This window comes from Cynoglossus semilaevis, chromosome 3 (assembly GCF_000523025.1).
Source record: "Cynoglossus semilaevis isolate Cse_v1.0 chromosome 3, Cse_v1.0, whole genome shotgun sequence".
Lineage (NCBI taxonomy): Eukaryota > Metazoa > Chordata > Actinopteri > Pleuronectiformes > Cynoglossidae > Cynoglossus > Cynoglossus semilaevis.
In genome coordinates this window covers 8,199,811-8,222,710 of record NC_024309.1, presented here as the reverse complement: position 1 = coordinate 8,222,710, position 22,900 = coordinate 8,199,811, and the positions used below count along the sequence as shown (strand labels likewise).

At 41.0% G+C, this 22,900-nt stretch overlaps 3 protein-coding genes and 1 long non-coding RNA gene across 10 annotated transcripts in view; all 4 read right to left on the bottom strand.

The window, feature by feature from the left end:
- Positions 1-2,398: 2,398 nt before the first annotated feature.
- Positions 2,399-3,541, bottom strand: LOC103377111 (BMP and activin membrane-bound inhibitor homolog; the record flags this gene model as incomplete). Its single annotated transcript, XM_008307766.2, has 1 exon — positions 2,399-3,541. A coding segment is annotated over one exon (444 nt), but the record flags the coding sequence as incomplete, so codon positions are not given.
- A 314-nt stretch (positions 3,542-3,855) lies between these two features.
- Positions 3,856-8,349, bottom strand: LOC103377099 (BMP and activin membrane-bound inhibitor homolog). The gene is made up of 3 exons (XM_008307745.3): positions 7,796-8,349; positions 5,911-6,201; positions 3,856-4,739 (listed from the first exon to the last, which is right to left on the bottom strand). Exons 1-3 carry the CDS (start codon positions 7,869-7,871, stop codon positions 4,324-4,326), a joined length of 783 nt encoding a protein of 260 aa, XP_008305967.1. The 5' UTR covers positions 7,872-8,349; the 3' UTR covers positions 3,856-4,323.
- Positions 8,350-9,121: 772 nt separating this feature from the next.
- Positions 9,122-13,347, bottom strand: LOC107988371 (uncharacterized). Of its 2 annotated transcripts, none has more exons than XR_001759878.2 (3): positions 10,997-13,336; positions 10,551-10,635; positions 9,122-9,466 (listed from the first exon to the last, which is right to left on the bottom strand). It is a non-coding gene; the product is annotated as an uncharacterized LOC107988371 (long non-coding RNA). The 2 variants fall into 2 exon arrangements; XR_001759879.2 differs by lacking the exon at positions 9,122-9,466 and adding an exon at positions 9,545-10,317 and having other exon boundaries at positions 10,997-13,347.
- A 770-nt stretch (positions 13,348-14,117) lies between these two features.
- waca (WW domain containing adaptor with coiled-coil a) overlaps positions 14,118-22,900 on the bottom strand; it is a 12,536-nt gene continuing 3,753 nt past the window's right edge. For 4 of the 6 annotated variants that reach the window (XM_008307741.3, XM_008307742.3, XM_008307744.2 and 1 more), the window contains exons 4-13: positions 22,150-22,241; positions 21,818-21,933; positions 21,616-21,725; positions 19,020-19,268; positions 17,930-18,052; positions 17,661-17,812; positions 17,357-17,484; positions 16,489-16,699; positions 16,259-16,386; positions 14,118-16,161 (exon numbers count right to left, since the gene is read on the bottom strand). In XM_008307741.3, the coding sequence (XP_008305963.1) occupies positions 16,092-16,161; positions 16,259-16,386; positions 16,489-16,699; positions 17,357-17,484; positions 17,661-17,812; positions 17,930-18,052; positions 19,020-19,268; positions 21,616-21,725; positions 21,818-21,933; positions 22,150-22,241 (1,379 nt within the window). In that variant the 3' untranslated portion in view covers positions 14,118-16,091. The remainder of the gene's footprint in view (positions 16,162-16,258; positions 16,387-16,488; positions 16,700-17,356; positions 17,485-17,660; positions 17,813-17,929; positions 18,053-19,019; positions 19,269-21,615; positions 21,726-21,817; positions 21,934-22,149; positions 22,242-22,900) is intronic. The other 2 variants (XM_017031685.2, XM_008307743.3) reach the window with 1 other exon arrangement.

The following is a 22,900-nucleotide window of genomic DNA, read 5'->3' as shown; positions in this document are numbered from 1 at the left end:
CACTGGTCTGACCTGGTGCCCTGTGTATATACACCTTTCTCCCTCACTGTCTTGGCCAGGTCATCGTGTCAAATCCTTATGCTGTACTCAACACATTGATCATAGCGTTCAAATTGTATTTATAGCTCTCCCAGCAGGAGTGAAAGGGAACTCTAACTGGTCTTTGTTACCAACAGTTACAAACATTCCCTCACATTCTACCTTTCATTTGGAACAGATTTAAACCATGTGAGTGTGACTTCCTCGGTGCTCTGCAGCCACCTGACACCAATGGGCGATCCAGCAAAGTGGAATCAGGCTAAAGAAAACAGCAGTAACATTAGTCCAGGCGCACTGAGGACATTGTTATTATTACAAGCATAATAGACCTGGGGGATGCGCTGAGTGTGGGCTGAGTCACGCTAATGCAAACTGCCATTAAGTGGTTAGCTGCTAATAGTGTTTTCCTGTCCTCCTAATGGAAAGAAACAGGGGTCAGCGCTCGGCACGGACACACAGACTTCTCAGTGAAGCGCACGTCGACTTTGACCGACTCACAGGGCGTCTTTCCACGGTAACCACGGTGACAGAGGGGGACACTGTAGGGTGTGAACTTTTCAACCCTCAACGTTGCCATCTTGCTTTGTGTGACACAGACAGTACACAATGTGCTGACTGTTGCCCTGTTGCAACGACGGCGACATTTGGTCTTCCTGAAATGTAAATATAGGCTCCTGGAGAAGGAGACCAACAGAAACCTGACCTCCCTGACTAAACAAGCTGTCAGAACCAAACACTTTCACAATTCCAATTCTTGATGTTTGAAAATACATTTGCCAGAGATGTGCCACAAGTAAATGTGAACCGGGAAAAGGTGTTCTCGAGGTGAAAATGTATCAAGGTAATGCTAAAAGGTGTTCTCGAGGTGAAAATGTATTTGTTGTAAATGTATACGTTTTATTATACAGGATGTGTCACTACTCCAAGCTGAGCTAACAGTTCCTAGGAACAAGCTGGAGAACAGTGACACACACTGGAAACGTCATCAATTGGCCAGAGGAGATAAAACTAAGCCTTCCACAGAAAGGTTTGTCTGTGTTTGTAGAACAAAGGGAGAGGCATATCCCTCAAAGAGCACCATCCCCACAGTTCTCTGATCGAGTGCTCTACACAAGCCTTTACATCCTAGAAAATCTATGGATTCACCTCTACCGACCTTGACAAAATCCTGTGGATTATACTACTCTCTATTTAAAGTTCTGTGGAAATAATTTTGCATTTTATTCCATGCCTCGAAAAGAGACACTGTCACATGATGCCCTGAAAATGATTCAGTTTTGGCACCACCGGATTAATTTCCAAATTTGTGAAGTGATAACTGCGTACACAGACACACCCTCGCCACAGAACATTCCATCTCCCTTTCCAATTTGGTAAAATGATGAATGAAAATCATTGCAGACATAAAACTAGAATTTTTTTTTGGACCTATTTTCTGTTGCGTATGAATACTCTAGGTATTTAGTGGTCTTTGGTGGGTGTTTGAGACAGCAGGATGTGTAGTGTGGGCTTGAATGTGAGTCAAGTGTGGTGTGTTTGTGGTGAGGAATGAACACGACACCCAATGGAATAAGATACATCTGACACACACAGGAAGAGAGAACAAGAAAGAGTGGGAGAGAGAGAGATAGTTAGTGGTTATTATGTGTACAGTTAAATAATCTGGTTCCTAATTTCTCAGCTTGTTAAGTAATATCATGGGATTGAATACACGTCATTCAACTGAACTCATATTGAACCTTATATTGTTGAAATAATAACGTTTGACCTGTGATGGTTTATCACTTTTATCACCTCCACCTTGTCGTACTAACAGATATATGGTAATCAATCAACTGCCGCAGGAACTACAGTCAAACCGTTGCTCAACGAAAGGTAGACAAAGACGAATGTTTCCACTGACACAGGAACTCTGCACCTTCTGACATAAATAGTTCTACTGCTGAGTCGAGAAAAAGATGTATTTATCCAATGGTACCAGAGGCAGATGAGTCTCACTGTGACCTCACTCCATCACATTAAACTAAACTTCTGAGAAAAAAGAAGTTACCTCTATGAAACACACATATATACTACACATATACTGGGATGTGTTCATATATTTAACACCCTGGAAATGTATTTCAGTTGGGCAACCCTGGTCCAATTTGTTAAGCTTCAAACCTAACCTAATCTGACTCTAGCTGTCTGCTTTTCCCACAAGCTATGATCCCACTGATCACGGAACTTCCTGAAGACATTCAGCTGGTTGTTCATCGTCTTTCTGAACATTTTCCAACAAGTGAAAATCTCTACTTTCTCTTCCAGTCACTGATCGCCTCTTTAAAGTAAATGTACACAAAAGCACCGGAACCAGTTGTGATATAAATAAAAAGACACTTTTAATGGAAGATTTTCTTTCACACTCACAATCAAGCTTATAGTCTGATCACAAAGAGATGTTGGACTTTCACCTAGAACAAGACACACAGACCAGTCAGTTCTGTCAGACAAAAATATATATTTATATATATTTAAAATCTTTACAATAAGCTTGAATTGTGAAATGTACACAGAGGAGTGTGCACACCTACAGTCAAACACTGAATTTTTTTTTTTACTCCTCACACAAGTCCATTTTGTACCCTGCTGTCAGTGTAAGATTCTTTTTTTTAAGGAATGACATTTTCTTTTCTTTATACAAATGTGCAAATAAGACAGATTTGGAATCCTTCAGCGCTCAGTGTGTAAAAAGTCCAGGATCCTCGGGCGCAGCGGTGGAGCTCCTCGTCTCCACTTCAGTGCGGCCGTCTCCGACCTAAACACAGCTTCTCACTGCTTTGCCTTTCATTTTCAAGTAAAGTGCTCCTCTAGCAAAAACCACACGGCATGAGATCAGTCTCGTATTTTTTTTGCCACTGGTTAAAATGTTCCATTTTTAAAAAATGAAAACACATACCCAACTGTCCAAAGGACAGAAATTTGGGAATGTCTTTTAAGGAGAAAAGCAAGCCAGCGAATAAGAGGCGGCCCCGCTTAATTGTGAGGAGGTGACGGTCACATATTTCCCAGCAGGAAGTCATACGAACTCCAGTTTGCCGTGGCCGCTGTACATCCCCCAGTGAACCAGAGACAGGATCTTGTCATTGCTCAGTTCGGCTTGCCTCATCTTGTCGCAGGACAGACAGCAGTTCTCGTGGCCGGTGACCGGCACCATGCACTCCAGGTCCAGTTTGGCCACGTGGCCCTTTTTGGTGTGGTGGCCGTGGAAGCTGTAGTGAAGCCGTGACAGCATCTGCTGCCGCTGGTCCTGAAGCCGCTTGTTCTCGCTGCGCAGCATACGCAGCGCCAGCATGATGAGCAGCACCAATATGAGGCCGCCTGCTATCGGCACTGCGATCACCGCCGCCCTGAACCACACTTCTTTGGCCGAGGTCAGCTCCTGGACACGGGTCACCAGGTTTCTGTTGTTGCCCTCAGATGGGAACCGGCCGTCTGTGGAGACAGAGGAGAACGATTGTTCAGATCACACCGTGCCATGTCATCAGTTCATTACAAAAAGATTTACAAAGGCCTGAAGAATGGGATACAAAACAATGCCATAGTATAGAATAGAACTTGTGAAATATATACAGTGTATAGGTATACTCAGCTGAGTTGATTAAATGTGACTATACTTTTACTAATACAAAGTAAATAAACACCTAACATAACATATAAAGCCCAAACAAACAATATATTGCAGGTAAAAGGGCGATGACTTCATCGGCTCCACTGGAGTTCCTGATGTCACAGAGCCAGGAACTGCTACACATATCTGAGCCCCTCATCGATTTTTTTTTTTACTCCTCACACAAGTCCATTTTGTACCCTGCTGTCAGTGTAAGATTCTTTTTTTTAAGGAATGACATTTTCTTTTCTTTATACAAATGTGCAAATAAGACAGATTTGGAATCCTTCAGCGCTCAGTGTGTAAAAAGTCCAGGATCCTCGGGCGCAGCGGTGGAGCTCCTCGTCTCCACTTCAGTGCGGCCGTCTCCGACCTAAACACAGCTTCTCACTGCTTTGCCTTTCATTTTCAAGTAAAGTGCTCCTCTAGCAAAAACCACACGGCATGAGATCAGTCTCGTATTTTTTTTTGCCACTGGTTAAAATGTTCCATTTTTAAAAAATGAAAACACATACCCAACTGTCCAAAGGACAGAAATTTGGGAATGTCTTTTAAGGAGAAAAGCAAGCCAGCGAATAAGAGGCGGCCCCGCTTAATTGTGAGGAGGTGACGGTCACATATTTCCCAGCAGGAAGTCATACGAACTCCAGTTTGCCGTGGCCGCTGTACATCCCCCAGTGAACCAGAGACAGGATCTTGTCATTGCTCAGTTCGGCTTGCCTCATCTTGTCGCAGGACAGACAGCAGTTCTCGTGGCCGGTGACCGGCACCATGCACTCCAGGTCCAGTTTGGCCACGTGGCCCTTTTTGGTGTGGTGGCCGTGGAAGCTGTAGTGAAGCCGTGACAGCATCTGCTGCCGCTGGTCCTGAAGCCGCTTGTTCTCGCTGCGCAGCATACGCAGCGCCAGCATGATGAGCAGCACCAATATGAGGCCGCCTGCTATCGGCACTGCGATCACCGCCGCCCTGAACCACACTTCTTTGGCCGAGGTCAGCTCCTGGACACGGGTCACCAGGTTTCTGTTGTTGCCCTCAGATGGGAACCGGCCGTCTGTGGAGACAGAGGAGAACGATTGTTCAGATCACACCGTGCCATGTCATCAGTTCATTACAAAAAGATTTACAAAGGCCTGAAGAATGGGATACAAAACAATGCCATAGTATAGAATAGAACTTGTGAAATATATACAGTGTATAGGTATACTCAGCTGAGTTGATTAAATGTGACTATACTTTTACTAATACAAAGTAAATAAACACCTAACATAACATATAAAGCCCAAACAAACAATATATTGCAGGTAAAAGGGCGATGACTTCATCGGCTCCACTGGAGTTCCTGATGTCACAGAGCCAGGAACTGCTACACATATCTGAGCCCCTCATCGATTTTTCCAATACCACACATTCCTGATTTTACTTCACCTTTACAGTAAAATGTTGCTTTTACTGCTCTACAGTAACTTAGGAGAACAGGACGGACCAGAGCAGTAAAGCAGGAGGGGCAGTGGATGCGGGTGTTACCGTGGGGGTAAAAAAACAAATGAGTCAGGTCGTCCCAACGTCAGATCCAGAAATTCTTCTGAACTAATAAACTGTAGTCTGCTGTCAGGATGGTCACCTCAGCAAAAAAAAGAAAAAGAAAAAAAACCTAGGATAACCAACCTTGCTGTGTATTTCTCTCTCTTTCTAAGCGCCCTTTCATAAGTCCCACAGCTCGTGTTCCTGCCCAACATGCAGACTCGTCAGGGAACATTCATTCTATGAGGCACATTCCTACTCCTAGTGGGAAAATTATATGGTTGCCACATAATAAAAAAACAGAATATATCTGATCTTCTTCCAAGTGCTTAAGGTAAACTGGCTGTTCCCTGCCTTTCCAGACCTGGAGCCTATTAAAAGTTTCTGCAAAGCTGGGAATTAGTTAAAAAAAAGTATGGTATGGGGGAAAGGGTGGTCTGCATGTCCATAAACAGTCAGGTTCTTGAACAAGCCTACAGCTTCAACTTATTGCCTCTGGAGCAAGAAAGAGGAAAATTGTGAATATTTGTTAAAGAGGAATCATAAAATTCCCCAGAGTCACATCGATTAAATGCAGCTGAGGGGCATTTAATTTTGCAGTTGCTGTGAAAAACAAACACACGCACAGCCAGAGATTCAGTCCTGCAGCATTTTCTTATTTTTCACACACTCTCTATCTCTCTCTCTCTTTTTCTCAGTACCTGTGGAGTCCCTGGTGTGAGCCAGGTCGTGCAGACCTCTGTAGTTACACATGTCGTCGTGGCAGCACTCCAGTGATGTGGACAAGGCCCCAGTGAGAACGTCAGAGCTCCTGGAGCTGCCGCTGCTGCAGATGTCCGCCGCATTGGCGATGGGGTCTAAACACCCGTGGGTGAGCGGTGAGTTGTTGTTGAGTGGGTCGAGGACCTTGGTGAAACAGGCATTCAGTTCTGATTTACACATGTATCCGGTGGCTACGCAGTGTGGGGCGTCGCAGTAACACCTTATTTCTCCTGGAGAGGACGGAGAGAAGACAGAGTTAGGGACATGGGTTCCAAAAGATGTTTCACAACAGTTAGCTTCACCTATCAATTAGTATCACCTACTTTTCCACATGACTTACAGGTATACCTTTAAAAAAAGAAACCTGTGCCTCCTGCAGTCAGATAGGTGACCGAGAGGTTAGACACCATGTGATCACTGAGACTTTCTTCCCACACTCTGCAGCTTCTCTCTACTGTGAGAGCTCTCTGTGCAGGCGGCCTTTCTTCTTCGTGCGTTATAAAAGAGGAAACTGTGCACTTATAATTTGCGGTTTGTTTGTCAAAGTCAATTTCTTTCAAACAAAATGGAAACTTGCAAAGAAGAACGAGGGGGTGGGTGCGTCGTGCACTCCCCCTTCCCTCCCTCCCTCCCCCGAGCATTACTTGTGGTCTGGACAGCCTGAGGGGGAAGAGAGTGCACCCGGGTCCCAAACTGAAGAGCCTCCAGCAACCTTATCATTATGGCTGCCTGCTTTTACACCGGCCCCCTCATTACATTACCCACGGCTTCAAAAAAAAAAAAAAAAAAGTGAAGAAAAAACATCAATCTAAGCCACGGATGTGTCCCAACAAAACCAGTAGTTTCTATTTCTCCCTCACCTAGTATTTATTTTGACTTTTTCCAATTGACAACTAGCAATATCTATGTTGACAAAAAAGAAAGGATTTCTGTATGGTATAACCTGAGAACTAACTAGTAAATGCGTCAAAATCTTGTTTTTATTTACGCTACGATTTGAATCAAGCTTTAGAATCAAACAATCTGTGGTGGCAGTAGCCCTATTAATGCATCACTTGCAGTGCCGGGGCAAATTCATCAGATCAGTGTTTTCCCTGTGCAGGACTGGAACAGCAGGACCCGGGCAGGTCATTTGGAGAATATTTCATTAGAAAGGGGAGGCCCCATTGTGGGCCGAGGGGAGAGGGAGAGAGAGAAGGGGGGACACGCTGAAGCTTATAAGCCCCGCTCCATGCTGTATGGATGGCAATAATCCTCCAAACTGAGTTATGACTCTCCAAAGTGAGGAGTCTTCAGTAGAAATATCGTTGTTTGAAGCAAAGTTTAAAAGCAAAAGTTTCCCAGGATGAAACTTTAACTGTTAAATGAAGTGAGTTTTGACTGGAAAAACGGCTACAGAACTTCCACATGAAAGCACGGCTCTTCAAAGAGGAACACAGAAGTTGTGGTTGGAACTGTTTTTGTTGTTTCCATTGCTGTTGGTAGATGCTGTAATTCAAAGGTCTGTCTGGGCATAAATAAAAGCCTGGTTTTTACAGGCGGGGGAGTAAACTGTAGTTTGGAGGTGTTTTGTCTGGAAAACCACCAAATAAATATGCAGAATCTCATTAACAGTTTAACCTCCAATGTGTAATACAACCTAAAACATAAATATGTATATATATATTAGATATGTACACTGACAATAGAACGTTAATCACTCTTCTTATTGTCAAAGCTGACTTCAAGCATCCAGAGCTAATTTTAAGCAAACGTGCAGAAACTTTGTTCGGTCCAGAGGGTATAAATGTGTAATATACACACAATAAATAATAATAAATATACCTTTAGTAAGAAGAACTGCCATGGCACAGAGTTCTAGTTGTAGCCAAATAGAAATGAAACTGGAATGTCGATCCATTTACACCAGGTTAGTGTACAGGAACTCTTCCTCTCCTTATATCCAGTGGCAGCAGCAGTGAAGAGCTGAGCGACAAAGAGCTTTTACATGGAGCTACGGTGAAAAGTAAAGCATTCTTGCTCCGCAACAGTCGAAGGTCAAAATCCACACAGAAAGACTTGAAGATGTTTCCTGTCCGGCATGGACGCGGATAAGTCGGGAAGTTTATCTTTAATAGCGGTCCGACATTATCGGAGACGCAGGGAGAAGAAAAAAAACCCACCGCGTCTCCTTCTTCTTCAAGCCCAAGTTCTACAAAGTAGAGAGGAAAGAACGCCTAAAAACTCCTTGCAAGGCTAAGAGATATGACGGAAAGTTGTCAGCGCCGCTCCTCCGCTGCCCCAAGCTTCGCTTTGTTTTCCTGAACGGACCAACTGATATGAGAACTCCGACCTTCAGCTGGACCACAGGCTCCTCTCGGACTCTGGACCAGAGACGCAGAGCCCAAGTAATAGCTGCGGTCTGACAGAGCTCCGCCCCGTGTTCTCTGATTGGTCAGAACACGAACGGATCAATTAGTATGAAAATGGTAAATCGCTACTTCCCAAAAGATGTTTCAAAATAAAGTGCAACGCGTTTTCGTTCTTGAAGCTCCAGTGTGGAAGAATAAGTAAAAAGAAAATCTATTTTCAAAATACCCCAGGTCCTACGAAACGTATAGGGATCTCTCTCTCACATTTTAAAGCATTTGGATGGGGTTCCATTTAGTTTCTTTTACTGCATCAAGTAAATAAGAAAGGCTGGTGGTGTTGGCAGTGTCAGTGCTAGCCTAGTAGATTTTTATTTAACATACATGCAGATGAGAATGTTTTTGGTTCAAAAAGTAGAAGAGCTAGAGAGGGGTGGGGGGTATTCATTATCAAGCCCCACCTCTGGTGTCTAACATTTGTATTTGCACAAACAAAACTTTTTGTGTTTCTTTTTTATGCAATTAAATGTTGTTATCAAAATAACATGCCATGCCTATTTTAAATATTTCAGCTGACACTTTAATTCTAATTACTTGTATTTGTACTTTTGTTATACACTACTGCGTAATTTGAATATGAATGTATATAGCAATATTAAAAAAGTTAGTAACGTTCTATCTATCTATCTATCTATCTGTCTGTCTGTTAGTCCGTTAGTCCGTCCGTCCGTCCTTTCTGTCTGTCTGTCTGTTAGTCCGTCCGTCCGTCCTTCCGTCTATCTATACTATACTATACTATACTATACTATACTATACTATACTATACTATACTATACACATTATGATGCTATCCACTGTGTAGCAATATAATAACAGTCTTGATTTACGTTTTGCTTAACAGACCCAAACTTTTATTTCTAAGACACCGCCCATTTCCTGTTTCCGCCGTCCTCCAACTTTGTAATTTGACAGCGCTGGTTATGCAGTCCCCTTCATTCATACTTTATTTTATTTCCATAATGCCATGTTCCATATGTGGATGCGATTGGTCCAGGAGCCAGTCAGTCCACCAGGGTAACGGAGTGTCCCAAAGAGCGTGGACATTAGACTCCACTGCCCACTGTTTGTCTGTGACCGTGTGATCACTCTGTGGACATAAAGAAAAAAAAAATCTCACTAACGCACATACACGCAATATAATATAGAGAATTATAGAGTGACAAATGTAACACAGATATACTGCAGTGCTTTTTATTAGTTTTTTTTTTTTTTGTCTTTTGTCAGCAACTTTGGTTTCGAGTGTAAGTGTAATCATACTATTTTATTCCACAGTTGCTTTAACCGCCACTGTTTTCGTGGAATTTTAATGTTTTTAGTGTTGCATTTTGCTGTGAAATTTCGAAATAAATCAACTTACTTGACCTTGGTGCAACCCAGCAGGGTTTTTTTTTTTACTAAAATAAGATCATTCTGAGCTATTAAGATAAATACTTACTAATCGATCACTTATACTACTGTAACTCCTGCAAATCTGCGATTTACGCAACATGACATATGACAAATTGGGTCGGAATGAGTCCCAGTGTAAAACGTTTTAGCCAGAAAATACTGAGAAGAGAAGATATTGGGAAAATGACTATAGTTTGTCATAGGTTCTAATGAAGAATTCTGGCTGTTTTACATCTTTGGAATTTCAATTCTTGATTAAGAAAGGGCAAATTAGGTGATTCTGTCAGAAATTATAAGACGCGTTCAGGAGACGAGTGAATAAACGTTAAACGACTGCGTTTCTTATGGAAATCAGACGCTCTGTGGCAGAGACTTGAGGCTGTGTCCGGGCTTCTAAAAAACAACAAAAAACACACCTGAAGTAAGAAAGGTGACGTATCTCTCTCTCTCTCTCTCTCTGTATGTGTGTGTGTGTGTGTGTGTACGCCGGCGCCGCAGGCAGGAGCGCACAGACACTCGCACAAATGATATGCGCGGTGGATGGCGCCACTAGAACACACACACACACACGCCCTTACACAAGAAGCAATACCAAACATACATGTGTGTGATCTGTATCAGCACCAACTGTTAAAAGCATACCAAACATGACACATGATTAAATTAATATCAATGGCAATCTTATTATTTTATCAATAATAATAATAATCCTTTGTGTGTATAATAATTGAATACTAATTCAATTAGAATTTCTCTTTTATATCTTAGAATTAGTGACTGACCTGATGAAAACACTGCAACACACCAGGTGTTCCCTGTGGGGCCGCCATGTTGGAACACAATGGCTGTACACACAGAGGGGCCACACTATGTAAGTAAATTAAAAGGAAAAAATATTACACGTTTACGAAAATAAAAGTCACATGATGAGAAAGACTCATTGTATCGCAACAAAATGATGCAAAGAAATACGGTTCTAATATTACACCAATAACACTGGACAAATGACTGTTGTTGTAAACCAATAGTTTATCTCTGTAATGTCGCAACTCATAAATTCAGACCTTACATAAACATAGGACCTTATTCTCACAAACGTTTTCTCTCGATGTCAAGGCTATTTTCACGACATTTTTCTGCAATCTTTTGTACTTAATTATGTTCCAACAGCAGCCATTAAACCAGTTTGATGCATGGGTGTGTGTATAAGTTAGAAATAAGAACGGACCCTAACCCACGGAACTGTCCAACAGACAGACAGGGAGAGAGAGACAGGGAGTGTGAAAAAGACACAGCTATAAGGAGGGAACGTCCACAATCTCAACGCTGTAATTACAGTAATTATGTTTAGCTCCACCGAGGCGCCAGTCAAACGTTGGCGTTACATCATCTATCTATAGTGAGGGCGACATGAAAGGACTGGAGCAGACAGACGCACAGAGAAAAGTACCGTCCGAAGACACGTCCTTCTAATTCTTATGACCCGTGACTTTCTATGGTCTGCGGCGGTTTGCCTTAATGTCTATATCGAAGGCACATGTTCACGCGTCTGGAAGAAACACGTGGAACTGCGTGTTGGTTTTTTTCATTAGTAGTTGTTTTCAGGAAATGTCATAGGGGATGTTTAGATTTTGCTCGTTTACTTCTATATGATGGAGAATGCCCCTTTAAATGACCGTGAGCCGCTGAAGTTGCATGATATGTCTGGTTAAACACTGCCACCTAGTGGACAAAAACAATAAAACGTAAACGTTCTCCATTCACAAAAATAAATTAAAACAAGGCACTGTCAAAATTTTATTGACACTTTACAAACGAACGTGACTCGATAAATATTTGAATTTTATATTGTGTTAGAGAAGAGGTCATAGCAAATGAGGCACAAACTCATAATCTCGTAAATTACCGTCCTTCATGTGATTTATTTCAGCAACACACACTTAGCAACATTATGGCTAATTCCATTTTTTTAAGTTCAGTCTATGGCCTAATTGTGTGCAACAAATGATTCTGAGTCTGATGAAAATGAGAAATCTCTAAAGAAAACAAGCTTCAACAATGCCCAGGATGGGAACCTCCTTCTTATACAGGGAAACATGGAAACTAAAGAGTGTGTTTATGCCTGCTGGGAGGATGAGTGTCAACAAGTTTCAAAGGCATGGGGAGAAAGAGAGGTGGGGGTCAGTGTTTATGTAAGTGGTCTTTTCAGGAGTGATTACACCCCACTGACTCTGTCTGGTTTCACACATTAGGAGACACTTGTAGGTGTGACCTGTTAGAGACAGTAGGAACTTTGCCTAACAAAGGGATCCTACTGTCAGAGTAACGACGGCTGATGGCGGCTACAGAAATCAAGTCAACAACACCGAAGATACAAGATTAGTTAAAGCAGAACAAACCCACACTTAAAGCAAACCTGTAAATCAATTTTTTTAACTAAAACGAGCTTGGAGTCACAAAGTATGCATACAATGATCATGAATATGAAGGTGTGACTAACACTGTCTCCAACAGTGATCCACGAAGACGTGCATCAGGTCAGACAGGCTTCCTGCGACACCTTACAGCTTCCTCTCCTCTCTTTGATGTGAGCCATATCAAGGTCTGAGAAGGATCTCAGTGGAGGCAGACTGTCTCCATCCTTTGTGATCCACTCTGCTCTTCCAGAGATAGTTTTCCACAGCACAGCAGATAAAATGCAAGCTTCTACGACTGCTTTGAAGTTACATGCCAACTCACAGATACTCAAGCAGACTCTAATCTCAGGTTCTCCGAGTCTGAAAATTCATGACATCCTCCTTTTGTTTTCCTTTTTTTTTATATACAGATGACTGCAGATAATGTGTGTTTGATCGTTCAGGAGCATAGATCTGCCTCATGAAAAGGGAAAACAAAAACCAGAGATAACAAGGCACGGGAGAAATCTTGGTCGACTAAAGGATGACCTTTTTTGGCTTCAACTATTCCATGCACTGCTCTCTGAAGTAAACATACATTGCCACAGTTAGCTCAAAGACATAATGCAAAAAATAATAATTAAAAGGGTAACACATTCTACCTTATTAAAAGTCCTCTCTAATAAATAAGAAGCAAACAATAGCATTTTACCATCACTGTGTGGTATTTCAGCAAACACTTTGGCTATTGTGCTGTGGCACCACAGTCTATGTAATATAATCCATGTATTTTATGTGTGTAGCAAGATTTCGTGGACCAGTTCTCGCGATATTCGAAAGTACGGCTCTTTCCCGTCGCACAGAACGGTATCTCGCGGAGCGTAGGGAAGTTTCTGTAAGTATAACCTCATCTAGAAGTAATTAGTATAGAAGACGCCGCCGCCACCTTTAAATAGTTGGTAGGAACGTATTTTAGTTACTAATGAATTGAAAAACGATTCAAGGATGTCGAATAGAACACGAATAATTGGTAATAACGGTAATAAAATGGTTTTAGCGTAGGAAACGAAACAACTGAACTGATGTTCGGCCCTATCACAACATTACGTAAAAGTATCCCTGCACCGAGCAAACGTCAGTGTTAAAGTTTATTATTATTATTGTGAGTCTATGAATGGTAGTACCATGGACTATAGTACTATTTAAAATAAAATAAATTTTTGTATTTTATACGCATTAGTTTGAAAAAACAAACAACAACATAAAACAAATATCCCACTTAGTAATGCGTTATCTTGTTTAATAAAAAATGTTAAACAACAATTTAACTAAAAACAGTTCTGAAATTCTGAAGATACTGTTCTTCGGAATGGCCAAACCTATACCAAGTTAATTTATTTTCAGCATATATGTATATAAAGATAGTCTTCAAAGATTAAAACCTTGTCTAATGATCCTGAACAAATAATGGAATAACAACGACTGCAAAATATAAAATAAGCAGTATCAATATGTTGTTCTAATTTTTGTTTTAATTATTTTAAACCCACATTCGCTAAAGGTGAACTGTTTTTTAAGCTAAATTCTTCAAAAGTGTCAATTACGTTGCAGAAATAAACTATTAATTTACCTCACCTTTGACCATACAAACTTGCACAACAAGCGAGTAATGTTGCATACAAAATACGTGTGTATTACTTTTAATCCCAAAGCACTGAGTTGTATGAAGACCAGTTCCGCGTCGACTCTGCATGACCGAAAGCCGTCGGCAGGGGGAAGTAGAATACACTAATATCGCTGATGTATGCGAGAAAAGTTTTCATACTTAAATTAACCAAAACCTCAGTAAGCAACAGAACACAAAGAACCAGCACCAGCAACATACTTCGAAAGTAAGATAAGATAAACGCGGTATATATACTTTTTTTTTAAAGCGATAAAAAACAACTTGGACCTGGAGAGGCATATTTTATTTCACTTGTCAATATACTTCAGGAAACAATATACAAAGCAATGACATGGTCACCTTTACTGAATGTGTGGTGCAGTTCGATTGTTGACAATAATTGAGATAGCATGGTGAAACAGAACCTAAAAAAAAAGAAAAGAAAAAGAAACTGGCACAGAAACCTGCTGCTTGTCATTGGGGACCAAACCAGAGGGATGGGACGTGCTACGATAAACAACCAGGTATGCCACATGCTTGCTGGGGATCTTTCTGTTGGTCAGAGAAAAGGAAAATGTGGGACTTTTAGGTAAACGAGGCTTAAGACTTTCAACAAGGCACTAGTGTATGATCCAAACCCTAAAGATCCAATAAAATAACCAGTGCTCGATTTAGTTGAATATTTTTATTACAATAGTTACATTTCACATTTGACCATGTGACCTCTTGATGCCCTGCACTGACCGAAGCAATCCACATCATAACTGTCTCCAACCACCAAAACTGGGTGCAAACGAGAATGCATGGTGTCACTGTGAGTCACTGCTCATCGCTACAACTGTTATAAATAAAAGCTTCTCGCTCCGTGAAGAGTCTGTACAAAGGAATGAACCAGTGGTAGCTTAAAGTCAGGAAGGGGAAGGAAAGAGAGGAAGGAAAACCCACACAAAAATAAACAATTTCACAAAGGAGAGTGAGAAGTACTGAGACTACATTCATATTACTGTTTTATTTTCAAATGCTAAGCCTTTAGCTCTGTATCAGAAGCTATCTGCTAGCGTACGAAACCAAAAGTCCAAAATCACATGACATTGCACTGACCTCTCAGGCTATCATCAAGAGGAAGCAAATCCTCTCTTTTGTAGTTTTGAGGAATTTTTAGATAGCAGTTAACTCCAGAGCTCACAGCTAAATTCTGTCCAGACATATTTGGGAGAATTAATTTGAACTTAGGTTCTCAGAAAAAAAAAAGAACCTGCAGGGGTTCTTAACCCTTCCAACTTTCGAACCCTAAACACCAGGATAACGTAGGCGGCTGGTGTACAAGAAGCAGAATGTTCTTAAATGAAAACAGTAATATAGATGTAGCCTTTGAAAACGGTGCAGCAGAGCTGAGGCCAGAGCAGGGGAATGGTTCAAAGGAGCACACCATCACATCTCTAATTTTTTTTTTCTCGCACGCGTTTTGACTTTTATTATTTTAAACCAGTCACTCCACCACACCACCAGGCACTGTTTTTTATTCAGACTAAGTAATGCAGGGTCACCAAAAGCTGCACATAGATCACTGAACCACAGTGAGCATATGGGATAGACCTTCAGGGAGGGGGCTGCTCCTCATGCCTGGCTACATGTTACAGTTCAGCCAGAGTCATAATTTAGGTCAAGTTGACAGTTCATATAGACTAGAGGGGGGGAAAGACAATAAATGACACCTGCGTGTTATGCTTTACGTACATTTACTGGCTAAATAAATGTGTGAAAACACCCTCCCGTCTACACTCAGGACCCAAACATGCTCCATGGTTCAATGATCTATAAACGGACAGAACCAAGCTTGAAGTCTGCAGATGCGTTAACATGAAGGAAAGGCTAGCTAATGCATGTAGCCACCTAGGTGTTGATTAGTTTGGATGTCAAAAGCTTTGATAGGCATGGCTTTCCATGGCTTCAATCTACAAAACATATTTACAACATAGATAATAACATCTACAAGAAATCTACATTTTTTTCTCCACCATGGGTTTTTTTACAGAACTTGTAAAGCATCCCATCCTTCCCCTTCTCCCAAAGCAGCTCTTCATATTTTCTCCACTCAGTTTTCCCAGTCCAACGGTCCAAAGGAAACCAAACCGCAAATCCTGTGTGTCGAAACTGGGCTCAAGAGGAAGTGAACTGCTCTCCAGCCAGCTTCCAACTATGTGCAATGGGTCTTTATCCCGTATTTTTCCAACGTTGCCTCGACTCTCTGCCAGAAGTCCTCAGACCATGAAAGAATTCTGATTCTTCAACTTTTCAAGTTCTTTGATTTGCTGTCTCAGAAACAGTATCCTGTGGGAAACAGGCAGAGATGGCAGTTGCAGTGTGGTTTCATTTACACATCGACAAGCGTGTGCATGCTTCTGGACTCATTAGTTCAACACCTTACCTCTGTTCACGCAATGTCGCTTGGATTTCACAGACTCTAACCAAAGACCGGAGATTTTTGAGCTCAGTGCAGTTGTCAGACATGCAGATGCTCCCCATGGTGTGAGCTTCTTCACGTAATCTTGAAGCCTATAAGATCATTGTTTGGGAACAATGACAAGTTTTAGGTCCACAAAAATAAAAACAGGAAAAAAGGCATTGTATATTGTATATGAACACAGGAGTTCAGACCTGTTTCTCTGCATGCTCAGCAGGCCAGCCCTGCACATGTTTTATAAGATTTTCATTGAAGTGAGCAGCGAGGGTAGGGGTGAAGGAACATGAAGGTCGTGCTCCTGAGGCGTTGGAGGGAACTGAGGCAGAGTTGGAGGCATTGCTGTTGCCACCACTGCTGCTACTGGAGGCAACGTGGTTGGGACCTGGAGAGGGACTCCTCTGACTGCTGCAGTGAAAAGGTTAGAAAACCAAAAATACTTTTTTGAGCATCTACATATACCTTTTCAATTTCAATGTCTTTTTCAAGGCAGACAAACAAAATACATATCACTTGACAATGATATGTGAACATAAATAAATAAAAGTAATTAACCCCCCCCCCACAGATAGACAGCACAAATGTTCTAATGAGTGGACAAGACAAACATTACACCACAAAAATTAAGATGCCAACATAAAGTTGTCTAGTTAAACTAAAACACATGAAATACTGATCAATAATTTATCAGATAAAAAAAAAATCTTATCACAAAACCTGCATTTGTACTTCTAATATTATGAAAAACATTAGCAAAACACAAGAAAACCATAATAGAGTTGATGAAACAACTATTCCAATTTTGACCAGCAGGTGGAGCCACTTAACTACAATTTCCAAAAAAACAATGAGTGAGGAGCAGATGTGTATGTGTTGACCTATGTTTGGACACAATATATTTCCACTAATGATTTGGCTAAAAATATGTATTTCCAAAGACATAATGTATCAACCATAGTGGTTTTTACAGTGAACTAACAAGGCCAATGCAGAGTAAAATCAAATCCTTTCTTAAACACGTTTGTTATGTTTTAGTTTTTTCTGTTTTTGCGTGTTTGTTCTTACCCTTGGCGCTGTAGGGTGCGTGGGGGTAAAGACATGGAGGCATCATAACTCTGCTGCTTATCACTGGAGAGGGGCGGCTGGGATGTGGGCTGTGGAAGAGATGCCAACTTTGCAACTATTGTGCTCACCTGATTGCATCAAGATAGAAAGAGTCAATCAAAATGTATGGTCCACAGAAACAAGATACACCCAGACTGCTGATAAAAGCATTTTGGTCTGGTTTTCAACTAAGTATAGCATATTCCCATCATCCATTCAAAATCATCCAAAACACAACAAAAGAAACGTGATTATTTTCTCTTACTTTTGGTTGTGAGATGACAGGCTGTGAACTGAGGAGGGGCTTTAGAGGACCAGCGTTGGTCTGCGGCGTGCTGATCCGTGGAGAAACGTAGGAACGGGGCGATGAGGCGTCGGAAGTTAACGACATTGGCGACTGGTTCGATTGCTGAGCTGCTACAAACATATCACGCATAAGCCGTTTTGAAGTCGACTCCTTTGCTCTCATCAAAAAAAGATAATTCACAGACAATACAGTAAATCTGTAATTTCCTGACTCCCGGCCTCACTTACCCTGGTTGGAGAGTTGAGCAGCTTGAGAGAGGATAGTAGTGATATTGAATGCTGACGGTGCAGCAGTGAGGATCTTATGGAGCATCGACTGTAATGAAGCTTGTGTGACAGCAGCTGTGAGGACTACAAGAACAAAAGCAGGTACTTGGTCAGATGAGTAGGTTTAGTTATATTCTCCTACCGGAGGTTTTGACAGAATGTGAAGCTTTAAGGTAGTGAAATGTCTCATTTGAATATACAATTGCTGCTCAGTCCCAGCAGTGTACAGTAAATCAAAGTCAACAACATACTTACTGGAGCAAACTTTGGGATTTGAAACAAAATTATGAAATTTATAACAGAGTACAAAATATTGCGTTCTGGGCATGCATTGATGAATAAAATATGGTTAATGTTATGCCTAACAAGCATTATAGTTTTCTGAATTTGGCCCTAGCAGACAGACTTTAAAGTTGACAATTGCTGGACGAAGAATTGGATAAAAAGTTGCAGTGAATGTCTCAAAAGACCATCCTGCAAGACCATCATCAAAAGCATATTTCTGTATACTAGCAATCTAAAAGGCAACTATGACTGGAAGCATTTCTTACCCGAGGAGGATTTATTTCAGTTTTTTCAAGATCAAGAAAGCAATAAAATCCTTTCATACCCATAAACAAAATAGCATTGATGCATAGCAAAAATAATTCATAACATGCAATTTAATGTTCGCTAAACAAACAATTCTCTTGTCTAAATGAGACAAGAAGTATCTGAATGAAGAGGCCAATCCAAGTTTTACCAACAACCTGTTCACTTATTTTGTTGTTCACTATTTGTCAACTCATCTCTGCAGTCCTACTTGAACAACAGCAGCTAAAAGTTGAATGACACTGAAGAAATGCTGATGCAACATTTTAATCCTTATTGTGTTAAACAAGCTCTAACTTTTAAGGGAAATTTATAACACAGATTTATTTATCTAGAAAGCCAAACAAACTCCCTATTTATATTGACCAGTAAGGCAACAATGCATTCAGAAAAGAATAAAAACACCTAGCCGCATGAAACACAGCTGCCAAAGCTTTCTAGAATGAGCTGTTGTTCTTACCTTCGTTGATTTTTGCCATGTCCACACTGGCATTGTTCAGCTGCACAGCAGTCTGAAGTGCTGGGAGTAGCTGGCGAAGCAGAGGGTCCTGAAGTAGTGGATTTGACGACTGCAGGACCGGAGACACGGGCACTGTGGAGGCTGATGATCCGGGTGGCCCTGATGAAAGGTTTAAGCCTCCCGAGCCCGAAGTTGACGACTGAGACTGTGTAGCAAGTGCGGAAGCAGGTTTCTCCACCGCGGCGGACTCTGTGTAGTCAGCAGAAAGATAGATGTAATGGAAATAGGCAAACAGAGGTTCCATTTGTCTATTACTTAACTCCATTTTGACAGGAAGTGGTGGAGTACAACTTAGCTCCAACTCCGGGCAGCAGTCAGACCACCAGAAGTCCACTTTGAAACACCGCATTGGTCAAGTTTAAACTGAGTCAGTCTAACAGAAAACTGTGTTTTAAGACTAAATCCCTATGCTTGTGAAAGCAAACTAAATGCAAAATGCCAACTGCAAAGCACATCCAACCTTTTTTGAGAATGTGTGGTTGAGCAACACAATACCATATCAGTTTTGCGGGGCAGTGGTTAAGGAAGCGGATTTGGGTCCAGAAGGTTGCAGGTTCGAATCCATCAGCTGCCAAGTTACCACTGAGGTGCTCTGAGCATGACACCGTCCCCACACTCTGCTCACCGGGCGCTCAAAAAGCTGCCCACTGTTCACTTTGGTGATGGGTTAAATGCAGAGGTCACGTTCCGTTGTGTGCAGTGATGTGTGTCACAAAGACGATGAGTTCACTTTCCTTTATGGACAAAAACATTCTACAATGTTCTGTGGCTCAATTCTTTTAAAGCTAAATATTGTGTTGCAAAATATTATTAGATTATCATGAGACATTCAACCATGTGTCAATATGTGACACAAAACTTTCCATCAGCATACATAGGCCCCTTCCGTTTGGATTAGTGTATGCAAAAGATGGTCAAGTCACTGAGTGAATCTTGTTCAGAAAATGCATCTTGTTCATGTAAATATCTGAGAATTTCCTGTACTTGGATGAGAGCTCTACCAGCCCTTACACTGGGCCTTCATCATCATCTTCATGCAGGCTCAAGGAGTAAGGCATCTTGTGGACCAAATGACACTTAAGAATATGATCATGATGTAAAATAAATATCATGCAGACTAGTTGTATTCCTTATGTCATTAATATGAATCATAACAAAATGTCTTATACATAGAGCATTATTGCCTGAACCACCAACACATAAAGTTGAAGAGATTGACTGACATGGTTTAGACGTGGTGGGCAAAGACTTTATACAATACTTGACGATGTATAAACGTGGAGCGGTTTAGAAGCCGTCAAGATTTATAGGCCCAAAGCTGATTGGTTCTACAGCAAAAACAGAAGCTCTGCAACCTCTGTATAAAGAATACTCAATAAAACAAAAGGAAATCTGACACTTATGGAACCAAAAATATTTATTTTCAAAACTAAAAAATAAAGAAGAAGCTGGGGTTGCATAAAATTTGATGGTGAAACTTGGGTAAGTGGCTGGTTCTTGTACCTAACTAGTTTATATTTCAATACCCTATTTCACTGACTGCATTACTTTTATAAAGATCAGAGTGTGATCCACATGTTTGTTTTCCAATTATGCATGACATTAGCAGTTGCGCTTCAGTGTATAGACACAATGCAGGATATCAACCCCCATCAATAAGTTGCTTTTCTCTCGTACACAAAATCACAAGAAATAAAGACTCTCAAATCATATTTAACACTATTGCATAGAAGTTTGAGAAAAAATCTCCAATGTTTTTAGTTTGAAAATAGGAGCCTGTGTGGGCAGTCTTACAAAGAAAGATGAAAAAGAACAAATGTTTCCACATTGTTAAAAGAACAACAAATTTAAGACATCATGAAGCGTGCGTCTGTGGGTTTTTCTACTGCTGTAAACCCCACTCATAGATGCACGGATTTAAATAGCATTGGCACCGAGTGAGATGAACCTGTGACCCAGTCAGAGAGTGATTAATGTAAAAGAGGCATTTCTGTACCAGTTTCTAGTGCCAACCCAAAACAGAAAACCACAACAACAATCCAACCACAGAACAATTAATTTTTACTACAGCCTGCTATCTCTGCACAATCATCTGACAAGACAAGTGTTCTCTTCCTCTATACACACTGTATTACAATTGTTTTGATATACAGAGCAGCAACTCTGGAACCCCACTGGCAGATTCACCCTTTCTCTCTTCAGAGCAGCAACTCTGGAACCCCACTGGCTTAAGTTTAAGTTTAAGTAAAAGTTTAAGCTGCATAAACGTTCAATTTAGTTTTTCCAGTGTTTCAAATGTTTGAAAATGTATAGTTCAAGCCAATGCTTTATTTTTGTGAAATAAGGCAGTGACGAACTAAAGTAATTTTGTCCCTGCCACTAAAAGTGAGCACAGAGGGAGTACAACAGCCGTAGAAGAAGTAAGTAATATAGAGATTCAGTCTTTGGGTAAGCAATTCCTTAGCAATCATCAGCTCAAGGTCAGATTAGTAATTGTCCTCATTCACTGAAGACATTTGGAATGTAAAGGACTTACTGGAACCAGTTGGAGTTGCTGACGCTTGCATAGCTTCCCTTCTGTAGTCCCTGTCTTTGGGGAAGCTGTTGACAACTGCAGTCTTTGATGTCTCTTTTTGCCTCTGTTCCCTGTAAGAAATAATGCAGAAAAACAAATTGTAAGTTTGGTATCTAACATTTACAATTGTTAAAAAAACATTGATAAAAAGAACCGCAACAACCTCTCCAGCCATTCTTTGGGCTTCTCCCACTGAGACACCTCTGTCCTGCAGTTGTAATAGTATTTCTTTCCAGAGGAGCTGATGTGCTCTGACCAGTCATCACCAGGTTCGTGGGACTGCAAAACAAGTGCAAGATATTGTTATGCATTTTAAAAAAACAATGTTGAAGATTAGGGATGCAAATGGGTGTTTTTGAAAGAGAGTTTAACCAGGAAAATTCTCAATTAAGAATCTATTAATTCTTAAATTGCAGTGAATAGCAATTTTGGCACTTGTAGAATTGGCATTTAATCCAAGAAAGGCTTAGTGCACAGGGTATATGTACTACTTACTGCGTCTGAGGTCTTGCTTGGGTTTGAATGGGAGTTGGAACTATGAAGGGTGCTGTGGTTGTGAGAATTTTCTTGAGGGGAATAACTGGTCCCTGCACCAAAACATAAGAAATGGAATGGGAAATTGTCAGTAGTATAGAAGATAACAAAAAAGACTGGTGTCATACAGTACGCACTGTGTACTGTTGCTCTATATATTCAAGTTAAATACAATTAAGTTATTGCCCAATTAGTCAGAGTGATAAGCTGTAGACACCGTCTGCTTTGCCTGTGGCATGTTAGAAAATAAGAGATAAACAAGAAGGGATATATTTAAGCTTGGGGTAGAACATTAATTACAACTGCACAAGGTGTTTTGGAAAACAAATGTATCCAAATATGTGTTAAGCTACATATTAAAATAACGTATCTTAAAATAGATATCGTGCAAGTTATGTCAGCTGCATATATACCAAAACACTACTCTAGCTTGGTAACAAAAACAACACTGATTCTAAAACATTTAGTATCAAAATGACTTAAGTGTCTGTGCTTCCACAATTTGGATTGCCCTGCAGTCCTCCAAATCTGTGTTTAAAACATGAAGGAAACATGACTGCTAAAATCTGACACGAGCTGTGTCAGCTGCAGCACAATATGGCCCGTCTTTCTGCAATGTGCAGCAATGCAGTGCAATATGTGGCTCAGTGTTGTCGCTTGTGCTTCTGCTGTACAGCAGGGGACTTTAACCACAAAACGCACAGGTCCAGAA

Excerpts from the sequence above, each read along its gene's own strand:
- LOC103377099 (XM_008307745.3), bottom strand. The coding sequence starts at position 7,871 with ATGGATCGACATTCCAGTTTCATTTCTATTTGGCTACAACTAGAACTC. Across the intron at positions 6,202-7,795 it reads GGCAGTTCTTCTTACTAAAG|GAGAAATAAGGTGTTACTGC; the intron begins GTATATTTATTA and ends CGTCCTCTCCAG. Across the intron at positions 4,740-5,910 it reads TCACACCAGGGACTCCACAG|ACGGCCGGTTCCCATCTGAG; the intron begins GTACTGAGAAAA and ends CTGTCTCCACAG.